At 38.5% G+C, this 17,306-nt stretch overlaps 1 protein-coding gene across 1 annotated transcript in view; it reads right to left on the bottom strand.

Moving 5' to 3' along the window:
• Positions 1–341: 341 nt before the first annotated feature.
• Positions 342–17,306, bottom strand: part of pth2ra (parathyroid hormone 2 receptor a) — a 53,412-nt gene continuing 36,447 nt past the window's right edge. Inside the window, exons 10-13 of the mRNA XM_026376639.1 lie at positions 13,967–14,061; positions 8,123–8,261; positions 3,486–3,527; positions 342–1,799 (exon numbers count right to left, since the gene is read on the bottom strand). Coding sequence (XP_026232424.1) covers positions 1,413–1,799; positions 3,486–3,527; positions 8,123–8,261; positions 13,967–14,061 — 663 coding nt within the window. The 3' untranslated portion in view covers positions 342–1,412. The remainder of the gene's footprint in view (positions 1,800–3,485; positions 3,528–8,122; positions 8,262–13,966; positions 14,062–17,306) is intronic.

Genomic DNA, 17,306 nt, shown 5'->3' on the forward strand with positions numbered 1-17,306 from the left:
TGGCTTTCGGCAGTTGCCATCATGTTTTGTAATGTGCATGCATCCAACTGTGACATGAATAGAAGCATGTGCATACCCATAGTGCAGATAACAGAAAGCATCAATTGACTTTTAGAGAGCACTTTACTGCATTTGTGATCACTGTTCCTGCCCACCCCGAGTCCACCAACGCTAAGCAGCCAAATCAGCCAAGCAACAAGCAACAAGCGTTGCTGACTGACACTAAGCTGCATCTAAAACTGTCGAGATGTTGAGGTCAATTATCAGGTCAGTTAGTTACATCCTATCAATTTGACATCTCTAATATCAAAGAGCAGCTAAACAGGTTGTTGCTAGAAACATTTATTAGAATTGAAATAGAAAATGGGAGGGAGGATAGATGGAGGACAAAGGAAAGCAAGGAAAGAAAGGCACAAACAAATATCACAGAGAAACAGCCAAATGCTTTCAGCAAAAAGACAAACGAGATTAAAACTAGTCGTTTCAAGTTTAAAGCTCCTCCTGGGGCAGTGGGAACGCACGTAACAACAAAGATTCTATATTTATGAGAAGCGCTACACCTAATTCACTGACAAACGCACATGCACAATGCAGACGTGAAAGCCTTAGGCCAACACCAAATGTAGCCCTTCACAGTCAGCACAACGGTTGATTGTCAAAAATAGAAATGTTAAGATTTGAATGGTACTACTGTGACAATTGTTGTAGCCCTGCTTACAAGTGAGCAAGTGAACTCACAGACGTCAACAGTTTAATAAAAGTTAAAACTGTCAGAGCACATATGAACTGTACACCAGTGCTTCTCTGGAAAAAAATGAGCAATATATATTTTTTAATTTCATTTCAGTTAGTTTTCAGTCACAATGGGAGTTCTGGACGTTTTCTATTTAGTTCCACTCACAGCCTCCTTACACAATTTGGACTGATTAAACAAGCAAAACACTCACTAGATCACAGTGACACCGAATCTGTTCATAAAAGGGATTCATCATTTGTAAGGTTTCCACATTATTCTTCAGCTGTCATGCTGCTGGTATCTTCATTTTTTATGTTTTTTTTGTTTTTTTAAGCATCAAATATGTTTTAAATATTTCCATGTGCTTTTTCCTGCTTATCTTTATCCTCAGGTGTGGTAGCCATGTTATATACAATCAAAATGGTAGCAACCAAAGTAGCTAATCAGTCTCAATACTTTTAAACTTACTGTTCTGCCTCCAGTGGCTGCTGGACAATAGAGGGCACTATGGTGTTACCCTCCCTGAGAAAATCTTTTTCTTAATGTGGCTCAAGTTTCTAGTTATTGTCCAAACAGTACAGTGAAGCTTTGTGCTCCCTTTGGTTCCCTCTGTGGAGTTCTTGACTTATGAGACACTGTAATGGTTTGGCACTTTCAGTTTCTAATGCGACGTCTGCTACAGTGTTTCCTCCTCGTCCTCAGCTGCTGCGCTACTGTTTAGAACAGGCAGATTTTCCTTCAGCGAGATGTCATCCACCCGCTTGGGGCCACTGTCCTCCGGTTCTTCGGGTATGGATGGATCTGAGTTACTGATCACGTATCCTGGGAGGGTGGCGTGCATGCTGATCACAGAGGGACCTGTGCTGCGATAGGCACGGCTTGAAACGAGTGTGGTGGAGCGCGTGGAGGGTCCGCCCCCAGCCAGGTGGGACTGGCTACTGGTGCTGTTGTTGTTTAGGCCGACAACGACAGAGCCGTAACGGTAGCGCCCGCAGACCACTGGGCTCTCCCACTCAAAGGACAGGTTCCAGCGTGTCCACGTTTTCTTTATCTCTGTCTGGACCTATGGGGATGGGAAGAGCAAAAGTCTATCAAAGTTAAATCCAAAACATTTAGTGTTTGTTTGTTTGTTTTCATGCCACTGTATTTTGCCAACTGTAATCTTGCCAATGTGATGTATCAAAAATCCTGCAGTAAGATAAAATGTTGGGTAAGTAACACAAACATTAGTCAGTAAAGCAAACAAAACAAAGCAAAGCCTGCCTCGAAGTATAAGAGTGTCCACTGAGCAAGCAAACATAAAGAAAAGCACGCTATGGTTACATTAATCAATGTCAATCATTTCTCTGAAACTCCCTTCTCAACTGTCTATAGAATAGATTAGCTGGATTATTACTGCAGCACCTCAAGAAAAAGCCTCTTTAAGTTATGTCTGACCCCCAAGCGTCACTTCCAGCCTCAAATCACTCGGTGTAACGGCTCATTTCCTGCATCAAACATCAAACTGCAGACACACCTCCTCCCTTCGGCAAAGAATTTCAGTCATATCTTTCTCCCATGTGTGTTTTCTGTTAACGTGACATAGTCATTCAGCCTCGTCTCTCCCACTTAACTGCTTTGGCAGTGTAATTATTAGTTTTATAAATTGTATCACAACTTGCAGTATGCCCCATTAAAGAGGGTGGTTTGTGGATAATTGTTACAATAGTAAGGAGGGTGGGCACAGACAACTACATATGCTGAACAGTGCTTCCTAGCGTTTTCTAGTGGCATTAGACATTATTGCACAATTTTCTGCCTACTTGAGTATCGTTTCTTTAAATTCAGCTATGTGACGATATGGCAGTTAATTAAAACCACTATACCTGTTCGCTACTTGGCACTACCTGCAGCTTATTCAAACCCAGCAGCGAGACTCCTGACTGGTACCAGCAAGAGAGAACATGTTTGTCTCCTATTCTTATTCACTGTTTATCACTTTATTATACACATGACTTAAGAATTACTGTTTAATTCATTGCATGGCTTGGCATCAGATTACAACTCTGCTGTTCTGATCTCGCATTCTACATTCAGACCCGTCAGACCGGTCAGATCCTCTGACCAGCTCCTGCTCGGTGTCACACAGTGGCGTGCAGGCCAAATCAATTTTGAATTGTTTGAACTGACGTCCATCTAAAAGGCCCCGAAGAATGAAAGGGGTGCTCCGAGAGATCACAAAAGGAAAAAAGAAAAACGGGCAGGAAAAAAAAAAGAGGTTTCTGTGCAGATAAAACTGGCAGAAATGACATTTCTGGTTGCAGACAGAGTGTTGAGCACTAAATGTTCAAACTAGTGGGTGGAGACAAAAAAGAAAGAAACAAGAACTAATATAATAAAAGCATTTCTCATTAAATTTCCTTTTGAGGGGGCAAGAAACAAAAACATTTGTAGGTTAAGTCAATGTTTCACTTCAGTTAGAACCTCCATTATCCTGTATGTGGCTGTGAGTAATTAAACAAATTTTTAGCTGTTATTTTAATTAGAAATGCACTGTAGTTCATTTTATTTATTGTGCTTTCTGTAAGGTTCGGTTAGTGTTGACTCTCACTGTATACATGCTTTTTGACAGCAGAGTTTTATTGCAGTAGAAGATGGAAGCTGCACATATGCTATGCTCATATTTCTGATTCGTGCAAGTAGAGGTAAAGTAGTAAAGTATAAATAAATAAAAGATGTATCAGTGTGATGAATGCAACTGTCCACTCACCTCTCCATTACAGTAGCAATAGATGATGGACACAAAGAAGCCCTGGGAAGAAAAAAGTTTAAAAAAAATGAGAACAAACATGCAATAGGTAATAGAGTGATCAGTCATTTATCAAATGTCATTCTTATCTGAGTACAATACCAACGTTATCTATCAGGTAATGATAGTGCTGTGTCACCAGCTATCACCCAGTTGTTTCTAAAAGGCCTTGAAAATAAATGGAGAGACAGAAATGGTAATCTTTTACTTCTTCTGTTCTGACCTGTTTCACCCCATGTTCCTGCTTCCTGCTAAGATAAGAAGTTGGAAACGGTGTCAGTGTGACGGCGACAAATTATTGGAAGGTGTGTGTCTATGTGGCTATGTTTGTGTGTTTTTGTGAGGAAGAATGTGTGAGTTCCTAAATCAACACAATGTTCTCTGAGGAGAAGAACAGCATTCAGAAAAGTACATTCTAACAGCCGTCCATTAAAATAATATCCTTATGAACACCATTTACTTCTCTAGTCCAATCACATCAAATTTATATTTAAATCAGACTTCCATAATCTGGAACTGTATTAAAGTTTGAATCCTAGGAAACAACCAAATGTACAGTACACAGAAGGCCTGACTGAAAATGAAAAGATCATATCAGATATTACCATGAATCACATGGCACTAAAGTAGCATACATTTCTATGAGAAAGCACCCCTTTATATACACAAGACGGACGGCACAAATACCAGGCTGCCAAGGCAGGATTACATCCACAAGCAACCGTCCTCAGGCCCCAGAACTCAGGTGTCTCTAAAGGCTCGAGTTTGTTGTGTGGCTGAGCGACTGTTCTAATTTAATAAACCATAATGCAACAACATTTTTATATTCCTATGCTGAATTAGCTCTTCCCTCAGTGTTTCAAATCAGATTCACCAGACATTATGAACTTGATCTAAATCGCTTGTTTCAACCTGTTCACAAGGAGGTCAGCATTATTGTGTCATCATCATTAGCATTTAGAAATCATTGTCCCAAGTTGTCCCATTGTTTTTTTTTTTTTATGTTACCAAAGAGTCAAAAGATTTTCACACTGCTGCCAATGATCAGCAGACAAAATTATGACAAATGCAGTATTATTAGATGGAATAAAATATTTTACTAGACGAATCTGTCATGGTTTCGGCTTGGCCCCGGCCGGCCTTGGTTTTCCTCCCTCACTCTCCCTCTGGACTCCGGCCACCAGCCCCTTCTCTCCCTCTGCTCACAGCAATCAGCTGAACATTGGACTCACCTGTGTTCCCCTCAGGCTACATAAACTCTCCTCAGTCCTTTGTCCCCTGTCAGATCATCATCATTTCTAAACCTGTTCCTAGCCTGTTCAACCCTGCCTGCTCCTGCTTGTCCTCCTCAGCCTCCTCAGCCCTGTCTGCTTCCCCCCTGGATTCTCTGGACTATGTTCCCCCCTCTGAGTTCTGGACATTATTACCTGTTTTTCCTCAGTGAGTGTTTTCCTGCCATCGTGCAGCAGTTTGTTTTGTACTTTGATTCCTGAGTTGTTACTTTGTTCCACGCCATTTTGGAGTTTTCTGTTGTCACTTTTTCTTCGTGTTTCCCTGTCTGTTTTTGTAGTGTGACACCCCCCTTAGTTTTTTGTAGTTTCACCCAATAAATCCTATTTTAGTTCATTCCTGCCTCGTTCCCCTCCTTACTCATGACAGAATCTGACACAGCTGTCTGAGAATGTAACTGCGCCTAGTATCCTGAAATCCAAGTATACTGTATTGCAAGACAATATAGACTGTTACCACTGATACTTTGTCATACATAAGAATCTTTTCATGGTATTTGTACACACTTCACGCTTTTTTTAACGTATTAACTTGTGCAGTTCCGTTCCTTTTTCTAAATATATTTATATTCCAGCAGGGCAGAGACCACAACAATGAATTTCGCTAAAAAACTGTAAGCTGTGCATTTCACCATGAAGGCTTTAATAATTAATTTAATAATTAATTATCACTTTCGAAAAACCCAGCAAACTGGGGTCAGATAGTACTCCAGCTTCGTAACAGAGTGGAAGGAACAGAAGGTTAATTAGGGCCCAGTACATGATTTTAGCACCAGAGTCTCCTCACAAGTTAAGTTGGCACGAATTGTTGCTTTCCTCAACGTCAGCTGCACAACAATGATACTCTGCATGTGCTCAGGTTTGGTTTAGAGCACGTGTGTAGAAATATGTGAGTGGGTACATCCATTAGTTTTTTTTATGGAAGACACGTAGTGATCTCATCTTTAGATTCTTGTGTACAATATAGAAGATAAATAACCAAACACTTTTAACCTAAGGGTAAGGCTCTGTCTTTTGTCTGGACACATGTAATAAGTAGCATTTGACTTAATGACACATTTCCATTTCACTTCAATTAATAGAAGTAATACTAATCCAGTTATTAGATTCACTATATGAAAGGGATTTAGATTTTCTAGTAGTATTAGTTTTAAAGCCAAATAAGTGTGGTCTTGCAGATGTGCAAAGTAATAGACACCTGACATGGAATTTAATCTACCAGTGTTAAATAAAATAGAGTAGTGGACAAAACCAGATTAGATTCTAAATGGGGCAGATAATAAATAATTGTGAAGTTGATATATAGACCTTAACACATAAATATCCAAATAAGATCAATGTTTAGTATGTTCACACAGGTGCATGGCCATTCTTGTATATCTCACACTATTGTGTCTGTTTGGCAATTTTGTTTGGGTTGTTTTTTTGGCCTATCAGGTGGCACAGTACAATTCTGGTGCCTATTTTAGTAGAAACTGTGCTTTTGTTCTGTCTCTAATCAACAATACCTGTATGAAATAAAAATGGCTTTTGTTGCCAGAGGTGCACATACAGAACTCTGCAAAACCAAACAACCCTTCCATTGTTGGTAAATTAGTTTCTTACTCTTTAAAATAACTCTAATTATTATGATCATTATTATTATTATTACCTGTTTTTATCAATGAAAGTTCCCTCTTTGGTGGATTAAACCTTTGGCCGACACATTTCAACAAGAATTTTACATGCTCCATCTACAGTTTCTAATTTGAGTAATTTGTCGTGCATAATTATGCATGGGTCACATATTTGGGTACATTCTATAATAAGGTTAATCTGCTAGATGCGGGCGCACAAAACTAAACAGGTACGTGACCTTATGTATGTGATTTCCATTTCCACATAAAGTTAACATGACTCATTCATCCTGTTTGTGAACACATCACACTGTCCTTTTTAGTAATTATGGCATAATTGTGAGCTTTAATCATTACAAAGATCAGTTGCTTCGAATAATGAACCATTTTAACAAACTGACTAATGAGAATGATGGCTCTTTTGGACACTATACTTTTTAAAATAAATTTTTAGTGAACCCTTGACACTGTCCCTTTACTATTAGGGTACATTAAACCCATAGACAACATTTTGGTATTAGCTTGTTGGTATGTTGCATTAAAACCAAATATTCAAAGTGTTAAAAGGGAATTGATAAAAAGGCATCTCCTACTAATATACAGAAAGCCTCATTTTTGGTTCCTATCATGTAAATTATTGTGCTCCAACTACTTTTTTTTTTCCATTGAAAAGTTCTTTTGCCAATTAACATAAGGGTCAAACTGACAAGTCATTACATTAGTTAAGGCATAAATATGTGCACAGTACTCTTAAACAACTTTTGTATGCGAAGGTCATATAAAAACCGTAATTGGGTATCAAATGTAACATTCAGTTTTATCTGGAAGTTGAGTCATGGCCAGTGGATTTCCGTTTAACAAGAAGTCAAGTACAGCACTGCAAACCACAAAGATTTAGAAAAATATTAAATAATTATACTGTATATTATATGAAGGCACATACTTTGAAACTGTGTGTGTGTGTGTGTGTGGACTGCTTTTAGTTCTATTGTATATGTATTTGGGTGCAGTAGAGACTGTAGGTCGCCTGCACTTTGGAACCATTCAGACTTCAATATACAATCACCAGCCATGTTTGCATATAAACTATATACCATGTGGAGAGAATCAGTTTGAGCAAGCAATGAGGGTACCTGAGTTGAGTATGTGGGAAGCACAACGTGACACCTTAGAGGTCACAATTCAACATTACCTGGATTTTGTATAGAGAATAGACTTCAAATAACCTCCGGGCAATCTGACTCAGCTTCTTCTACTACCACTCTGAGCAGCCACTGTGGCTATGTGCATAAACAGAAGAAAATACTGTAAACTAAAGTGTGTATAAATAAATAAAAATATGGCAGAATGTGATGTGTATAGTGCGAGTCAGCGTGCGGTTTGTGTAGACAGCTGGACTGATTAAAATAGGGGCAGATCTTTTAGCACGAAGCTCGTCTGGCACACGACTGAAAGCCGTGCCTAAAACAAATTAGTTTTGGGTTAGGGCTATGTACAGGGTTGGGGGTTTGGCTAATGAAGCTACATGATTTGAATGTATGACCAACCTTAAATTGGCTGACACTTGATATGACTAATTGATGTGTGTACAGGCACAGGCAGGAAATATTTTAGACCTAATGTAGCAGAATCTTTATATAATGTGAAGAGTTCATCATGTATGATGATAAGAGAAAGGAACTCAGAAAAGCACCTGAAATGAGTTGAAGAACAGCTCACAGTACATGCGGACCTCCCAGCTTGGTCCTTCAAATGTATGAGGCATCCCAACAAAGATGATATAGTGAATGCCAAACACCAGCACTAGTACAAGGGTTGACTTTGCCAATTTCCTGTGAACACACACACACACACACACACACACACAAAAGATTTATTTAAAAGATGTACACTGCGGACCCAGTTGCAGAATATCTCTGGCGACCAGTCAGGACACATGGTGCTGTGGAAGGCCCAACTTCATCTGTCCTGAAAAACAACTTCTTTTGAGTGTACTTGAGGAACAGATGCCTCACTGCTGCCCAGGAGGTCAGAGCTGCAAAGAAAAGGAAACAGGAACCAGGTCTTGTGGATTGTTGAGTTCACGTTTCATGTGGTTCGCAGAGCAGAAAACATACAGTGCAGTATGTCGGATGCAGTAGTGGAAGTGAGTGGAATTATGGTGATCTGGGGATGCTTTGGTAATGAGAGAGTGGGCGATCTGCATCGCATCCACAGCATCATCAATTAGCATGGAGACTTTTCGATACTACAGAAGCCATTTCCTCAAGGCAACTGGAGATAACTTCATTTTAAAGCAAGACGATGACCCCAAACATTGTTCCCAGTTGTGAAAGAATTATTTGGAAAACAAAGTAGCTGCTGAAAAACTTTCTCTGATGGCTGGAACCAGCTTAATGACCAGATCTGAACCCCACTGAGCTGGTGTTAAAGAAGTTAGATCGATGAACACTAACCAGCCACCAAAGCAGACCTTCGGGAAGTGCTCCAGAAGGTCTGGTAGGAAATCACACCTGAATGTCTGCAAATACTGAATGCCACAGATTTGTAAGGCAGTAATTGCTGCAAAGGAAGATTTTATGTTGTTCTTTTTTGTGTTTTATAAAGTGCCTTGCACTCACCAAAGAAAAAGAAAAGACCAGATCTCATAATTATGACATACAAAGTCATAATTATGAGATAGCAAGTCATAAATAAGATTTATGTATAGCATAATTATGAGTTACAGATCTGATTATTATGAGATACAATGGCTATAACACTCATTATTATGCTTTTACTTATTGGCGAATGTGTCATAGAAAAGTGCAATCACATTAACAGACATGGAGACAGAGACAGAGCATTTATCCTGATCAGATTTCATGACTTTAGTTTGTCATACTGTAGGAATGTTTGTACCACATGTTGAGAACTAGTTTTCTGTAAATAAATATTTTATCTTAGGTGGTTCCTTTGGCCGAAGTAACCTGAAGTGAAGAGAGTACAGATATTGAATACACTGCATACACTGAATGGTTCCCTAAGACATCACAAAGTGTATTCTTGTAAATAAGCTTCTGTAATTTATTGAATAAAACCAAGTAAAGATAAAAGGAATAGATAAGTGTGTAGATGTTTCCAAAGTTTGTCTTGCCAGCATATAGTACAACTGAAATAACTGACAAAACTAACATTTTCACCCATTTAAAAAATATATAAATAAAAAAAAAACGTGTAAAATGTCATAAAAGTAATGCAGTATTTTTATTTTGAATATTTAATAATTAAAGGCATGTTTAACAGACATGTTTAGTTTTACATCAAATTAAATGGAAGTCACTACAGGGAGATGAAGTAAATTAACAGCTAATTAGTTGTATGTTCACTGAGTTACTGAGAACGGATTCGAGCACTTCAGACACTGAGATAAGTAATGAATTTTTGATGACAAGCACTCCTAGCAGAGACGAAGATGAGTCTCGTCTAGATTTAATACATAAGTAAGAGAGAAAATGTATAACTTGTCTTTGAGGTAATATTATTTTTAAGAGAATTTATAGCTCCAGAGCTCCCAACACTAAATGCAGAACTTTTCTCAGTTTAGTGGTTAGGTTTACCGTGGGGAACGCTGCATTACTATTCCAGCAAACACCCAGCCTCTGCTTCTCAAAGCGTATAACAGCTTTTTATTATTTCTGCTGGCTTCAGTTAGAATCCAGTCAAGCTGCACATGTAACTCAAGAAATGGCAGATGTTTGAATTTGTTTTGTAATATAACTTTTCCCCAGAGATATTTTCCTGGTGGCGATGTACAGTAAATATTTCTACTGGAGCCGTCTTTAATACATTGTGATCTGTTTGTGAGCTTTACTCCACAGTTGTTTGGATTCTGGATGTAAAATAACTTGCAGCCTCTACAAATACAACTAAAATACATTAGCATCATTTTTTTATTCTTAAGAATCCAATTTCAAAACACTGAAGGAGATGTGCGACGTGCACTGTGATCTATCAGGCAGTTCTGAGCATCATTTGGTAAACACAGTAGTGAACTTTGTGTTGAACATCCCAGCTGGCTCATTTACATGCATCATACCATGTTCAAACACAAATCTCAGTGCCAGTGCCACACAGCCATCAAACAATCACAGCTAACACTCAGATAGCCCTCCTGAGAAAACGGACTTCTTTTTCTCCTTTTAATTTATAAAGACCATCTGGAAGAGGGCGAACGGTACCATGGCTAGCTGAAGGTTTTGTCACTGCAGTTTCCCTCTCTCTGTATAACTCCTTGAAAGTTTTAAGTGGTGTGTTTCCTCCAGAAGCTGCACTTGCTGCATTATAACATAGCTACGAAGTCCAGCAACAATCTCAGAGAGAAAAGTCTGCAAAACAAAGGTAAACCACATCACGCACATCTGTAGAAGCTCACGTCATGGAAATGAGTGCTCTGAATGTGTCCGCTTTGGTTCAGGAGGTCACTCAAAACATTAGCAAAGTTATGGAACAGATATTGTCCAAGCTTACAACACCCTGGACAAAATCAGCAGTGGCCTGGAGCGTTTGTCCAAATATGTCGGGACGGGACAATATATGAGTCCTGAATCTGAAAGAGGGCCCAGAGGGTGATTATCCTATCCAATTTTGGCTGCCAACAATGCTCAGTCTGTCCACCGCCAAGAAGAACATAGTTAGACTGGGCCCACCAGACCCCTGGGCAGAAAACTGATCATCCTCAGCTGGTGATCATCAAACTCCACAATTACCAGGCTGAACTGAGGATGAGCCGCAAATAAAAAGGCAAAAACTAGGACAGGTTAGGTCCTAGATTTTCATCTGCCAAGACCTGTGCAGTGCTGTTAAGCAGAAATGATGCTCTTTTAATGCTGAAAGTCTATTAAATGATGAGACTGCATCACAAAATGTAATGAAGCCAAGTCTCGTGTTGAATCCAGAGGACACACTTTTCCTAATGTAAACCAAACAAAAATTAATACTGAAAGTGCGCTGCTCGGCTGCCATGTTATTTTTCATAAATACTGTATCATAAATAGCCTGTTCAAATCCTATTGTTCATAAAAGCCACCCTCCAACCAGAGCTTGATTAGCTGATAGTACATTCTGTAAACTTCTGTAAAAAAGAAATAAGAAAGTCTAGATGCTGTGTACTGTTATAAATTCTGTCCTACATCAATGATCACAGTACATATTGATAATGTTTTAGGTTTGCATCAGATTTTGTTCTCTGTACTGTACTGTAAGTACTTACTCATGTTCAATCTGTAATGCCTAGATAAATGGTTGCCGACAGTTTGTCATGCCAGGCTAGAAATTTATTGTCAAGTTTTGTTTTTGTTGTTTTTTTCATTAATGAGAGTTTCACAGAATGAAGATTTATTACAATTCCAGGCTCTTTATATGAGCAGAAGCTCATCTTGGCATGAATATTGTCACTTTTTGCCCATGGAGTGTCTGAAATCAGCCTCGATAAGTAATGTTTTTTTCTGCTTATTTGTTTTTTGTTTGTTTGTTTTTGAAAAACTGCAAAGGTCCTTGCTGAGATTCTGCATTGTATTTAGTAGGAGCTTGAGGCATGCTATAAACAGCTAGGCTAGTGTTGTGTTGTGCTGTGCCAGTGTCCTTATGTTCTGATCCAAAATTAAAGGAAAACCAACTCTCCTGTAGCTTGATGCAGCTGTTTAAACTCAGTTGGGAATATTGCAGAGTTTACAAAAAACAACTACAGCACTATAGGCAATGAAAATTCATCAAATCAAGTTGGGAGAAATAAGAAAGTGCCGATGCAGTGTGGAATCTGTCTATATTCACCTGCCTTCATCTGTGATAGTCATTCTATGTGGGTGCGCTAAATTGTCAAATGCATATGATTTTCAGTTTACTGTTCTTTGGATGAGAACTTCTGCCAAAGTAATGCATGTAAATGTAATGTTAACTAAATATTCAGTTCATTGCTTTGGCTTTTAATAACCACATCAATTCACATATGTGTACCATAATATGTTAAATTACATACAGTTTGTTCACCATGGTCACTTAATGTTTTTTTAGTCAGACTGCAGTGAAATCATATTTAGACAACATATTGTGACACATATTTAGTATTGTACACTGTTAGTACTAAAAGGCAGTGGTATCTACATGTAATGTCAGTATCAGTATAAGTGAGCATGAAGTTTCCAGTTCAACAGGGTGCTTTATTAGCACAGCGTCACCACAGCAACAGACCATATTTGCACTTGCAACTGAAGGATGACCACCAGAACTACTCACTAATTAGCGCCCACACACTAACTGTGCTTGCTTCTAATATTTCTAAAATAACAAAAGAGGGACTGTAGGAATAAAATGCATGTATGTAATGTCAATAATAAAAGATTTATGTCACTCCTATTCTCATCAAAGCAGTTGAGGTTGTTTTTACTGTCTGGGATCTTTTATTAGATTTTAGGTTACCACATTGTCTGAGCTCAGTGTTATAATTGATGAAAATAATGGTTAAAGTTAAGAGAATAAAACACAAATTGAAGCAGCGGTGAACGATATGTAGCTGCAGTAGTAGTAGTTTAACTACATTTACTACAAGCAGCCTGCTGAAGATAACACAGTGTAGGTTTAATCAATGGGAAGAATCTGTCCAAGTCTTTGCAAGTTGTTGATAACTATCATCCCTCACTTGCTTTCTTCCTTTCTTTTTTGGGTATTTTTACTCTACGTATTTTTCTGTGTGTGTGTATATGAAATTACATGAATTTGGCTTACATTCATCTTCCAGCATGGCTTTTAGTTAACTGCACCTGATCACTGTCATTTTTTTTTTAATTAACAGCCTGCTCATCTATACAAAACCTCTCTTGCAGCATTCAAAATTGTGCTGCTCTTACATAATACGCTGTAATGATAATGTTTTTAACCAACACACTGACGCCAGCGCTACCAGGAGAGAATAATAGTGATAATTGCAGATGAATGCAGATGCAGATGATGCAGTGAAAACACCAAAATGCATTATATCGGTGTATGTGTGTGTGTGTGTGAGAGAGAGAGAGTGTGTTTGAGTGTATTACTCATACAGCAATTCTATCTCTAAAATTACATTTCTATACAATTACAACAGCAAATATGTTCTGTGGGAAATAAAATTAGATTTTCTCTTAAAGTAATGAGAAAATGTTAATTTACATATTTGGAAAGTCGCAAATATGCTGATACTGAACATTTCAGTAACAAGTTTCCAAACTACATGCATCTTCTCTGCCACAACAGCTGTCAATCATGCAGTACAACGTCCACTTCATGACAGCACTATTAATATGATTATTATTTGATTATGATTTATATGTTTGTGCCTTCAAATCACTTGGTTTAATACAGGAAAAGGTCACTTCACTAATCTTCCCTTAACCTTTTTAAAGTGCTAACAACAGACCTGATCTTACATATGATTTCCAGGTAGTTTTTAGTACTATAGTGCTGAGCTTTGTACGGCCATCAACTCCAACCACCAGCTTCATTTATTAGTTAGTTCAGTACAAACCTGTACTGTTTCCTGGTGTCGTATCTCCCTGCATTTGTCTCTCGGATTTTAGTGGCCAGCACTCTCACGATGTTCACAAACAGGATAAAGTTGAGCTGAAACAGAAGAAGACAGATGGAGAACTTGTTATTTGTGCAGTAAATATAAATATCAAGTTTATTTATCAGACGATATGAAGTATTAAGTATTGTGTGGCAGCAATTTCATTTCATAGACAACAATAATTAAAAACGTAGGGATCATAAAGTCAAAAGAAAGAAGGGATTTCTTTTTACACTTTATTGAGACTAAAGCAAAGTAGTTTCATAGATGCAAATATATCTTTATGTTTTTGCCTGGTCTGGAGCCTAAAATCTGACGACATGTTTCACCTCACTGTGCCATTCACGGCTTCAAAAATAATAATAAAAAAATACTGTCTAACCTGAAAATCAGATTTTGCGTAATGATAGTTGAAGTCTTTTAGGCTGTAACCACATACACAGCACCATATTAATACCTTTCAGAAATATTCATCTTGAAGGACTTTAATGCCGTCACTCACATCTTTGTAAATTACAAAGCATGAACTTGACATGCGTGTGTATTAACTGTCTCTTCCAATATCTACAATTATAGCACAGTTTAACAGGTGTTTGACAAGTCATTCCCAGGTACGTCATTTCATTTTACATGCGTGTGTGTTTATTTATGGTGGCAGCAAACTAAACAAGATATAAACATCGTGTCGTACATTAAAGTAAGTCTAAATTTCTTATCTTGTCAAGTTGTCAAGATTTAGATACAAACCATTTCTCTCACTAACAGGCCTTGGACCTTTCTCCATACTGCTTCTCACAGTTACTCCAAAAACATGGGGCAAAAGAGACCTGGTATATAACTGTTAGTTTTCTGAATTATAAAGACAGTAATGCAGAAACACAAAGGAGACAAGATATAATTCAACAGGTTTATTAAACAAAGTCAAATGGAATAAGCACAGAGCAGGCAATGCAAGCAACAAAACTAATAAAGAAAAACAGAACGTGGTGCTGAAGTAATGACTAGCATTCATGCTAAAAGGTCATAGTAGTAGTAGCAATGCTTATTTTAACACCCACATCCCATTGGGCCATTGCACTATGATACCAATAACATGAGCAGCTTGTCGTCAGGGAGGGAATCCTACAGGATAATGTCAGGGTGGCTGTCCACTGAAGCTCAGTATATGTTGGGTGATGCTGCAGCACAATGTATTTTTTTACATCAAATCAAATCTACTACAGAATGACTTCAGACACACAAAATCTCAACTGAACAAGAACTCAACCCAATAGAGTTGCTATAGAATGACTTCGAGACAGCTGTTCACACCTGTCATCCTAAAAATATTTCTGAATGGTCCAAAACTCCTCCTGAACGTTGATCCGGTTTAAGCCACTATTACAGGAAGCACTTGCTTTAGGTTAACACTTAACACATCACTTAACATGTGATGTAGGACTCACTGTAGTTTGACACTGTCAAATTGTGATGTTGTCTCTAGTTCATTCATGTATGTTCAAATAATTCGAGTGCAGCATCCCTTCTAGATGTTTCTTGTCAGTGGTACATATTGTTCCTTCAATAGCTGTTGAAATATCATTCTGTGCTGACTAACTAATGGACCATGCTGCCATCCATGCAGCCAGAAAAAACAAATGTGTTTAACTATTCTGTTAAATCCACCTTAATTGCTGAGCTGTTCCACGATCAGTTATTACAACCCTGTCAGCTAAAAGAGGCCCAATTCCCACCAAGTTATATTTAACAGGAACATAAGGGGAAGAGGTCTCAAAATAATTTGACACATTATAATTAGAAGTCACTTACTGTGCTGCATTAGTGCTGATTGTAAAAATTGAATGAATTGAAAGTAGTATAAGGTTTTTTTTTCTGCAGGTTTGAGCGCTTCCTGTATCTTCAGGAGACAATCTGTTCCAGCAGTGCATTAGTTCTGATAAAGCAATGCCATCTCTAATTAGAGTCTGCAGGAGATTTTTCCAGTCACAGCTTGGTAGCAGCTTAAGTAATGCTCCAGACAAAAAGAGGGGTTTGGCCATTGATTCAGAGATTTGAAAAAGTGGTCCTCGCAACAAGACATTAGACAAACAGTCTCATACTATGTCTTCTATTTCCTCAAGTTGTGTCCATGTGAAAGAATCCCCAGCCTCGCAGTATAGAGTGTAAAAGGCGTGATAGAGAGCAACACTGTGGTTGATCATTCATTTTTCATGAATTGCATTGGCAAGAAAAAGTGTTTCCTCGTGCCATAAAGCACATTTGAATATGAATTGGAGGATGAAAGAGCAATGAGAGAAAGAGCAGTTTGAAATACTCATTTCTGCACACTGTTGATATGATGCTTTCTGTGTACAGATACATTAAACATTTTAGCCATTTCTGCAAAGGAATTTAAATAAATCACAGTCTATGTAATCATTTCTCCTTCTTGCTCTTCATAGTTTCATAGCCATGCTCTTCATTCCATTTAAGAATAACCCACAGATCTTTAAAACATCCACATCCAACCAACTCTAATATTGTGTCCTTTCTTAAGGTTAATTGTGCTTTTCTTTAGCTGGATGTGTCTTCAATTCAATTCAATTCAATTTTATTTGTAGAGCGCTTTTTACAATTGACATTGTCACAAAGCAGCTTTACACAACCAAAGAACAGTACATGAACAGTGTATGTGTATGAGTCATAATAATGTGATTGTCCCTGATGAGCAAGCCGAGGGCGACAGTGGCAAGGAAAAACTCCCTGAGAAGGCAACAGGAAGAAACCTTGAGAGGAACCAGACTCAACAGGGAACCCATCCTCATATGGGTGATTACATGCTGTGTAGGCAGCAGTCCAGTATAACAGTTAAAGTATTTTAAGTTAATATGGAGTCCAGTTAGTTATTGCAGGCAGACTAGTTCCATTCCTTGACTATCGAGCGTTGAGTCGAGACCTCCAAGAAACAGCTTCCGACGTCCGCCGAGGCCGGGACCGACATCATAGTAGCTTGTGACCAATCCAGTCTCCAAACGCATCCCAAAGGGCAAACGGTGGATCCAGGCGACGAGATCTCCAGCCAGAAGTTGGGCATCAGGACGAGTCAGACAGGTCCAGAGGGCAAAGGGTGGAATGACGTGTAGCTCGACAGAGAGACAGGAAGAGGGAAAAGAGAGAGGGAGAGGGAAAGAGAGAGAAGAGGAGAGATTGCAGTTAGATGTATTCACAGTCAGATAAAGTTTGAGGTGAATGTATATTTAGTGTAGTGCAGCAGGGACTCCGGCAGGACTAATTATGACAGCCTAACTAAAAGGGTGGG

The sequence above is a fragment of the Anabas testudineus genome, chromosome 21 (genome assembly GCF_900324465.2).
Source record: "Anabas testudineus chromosome 21, fAnaTes1.2, whole genome shotgun sequence".
NCBI lineage: Eukaryota > Metazoa > Chordata > Actinopteri > Anabantiformes > Anabantidae > Anabas > Anabas testudineus.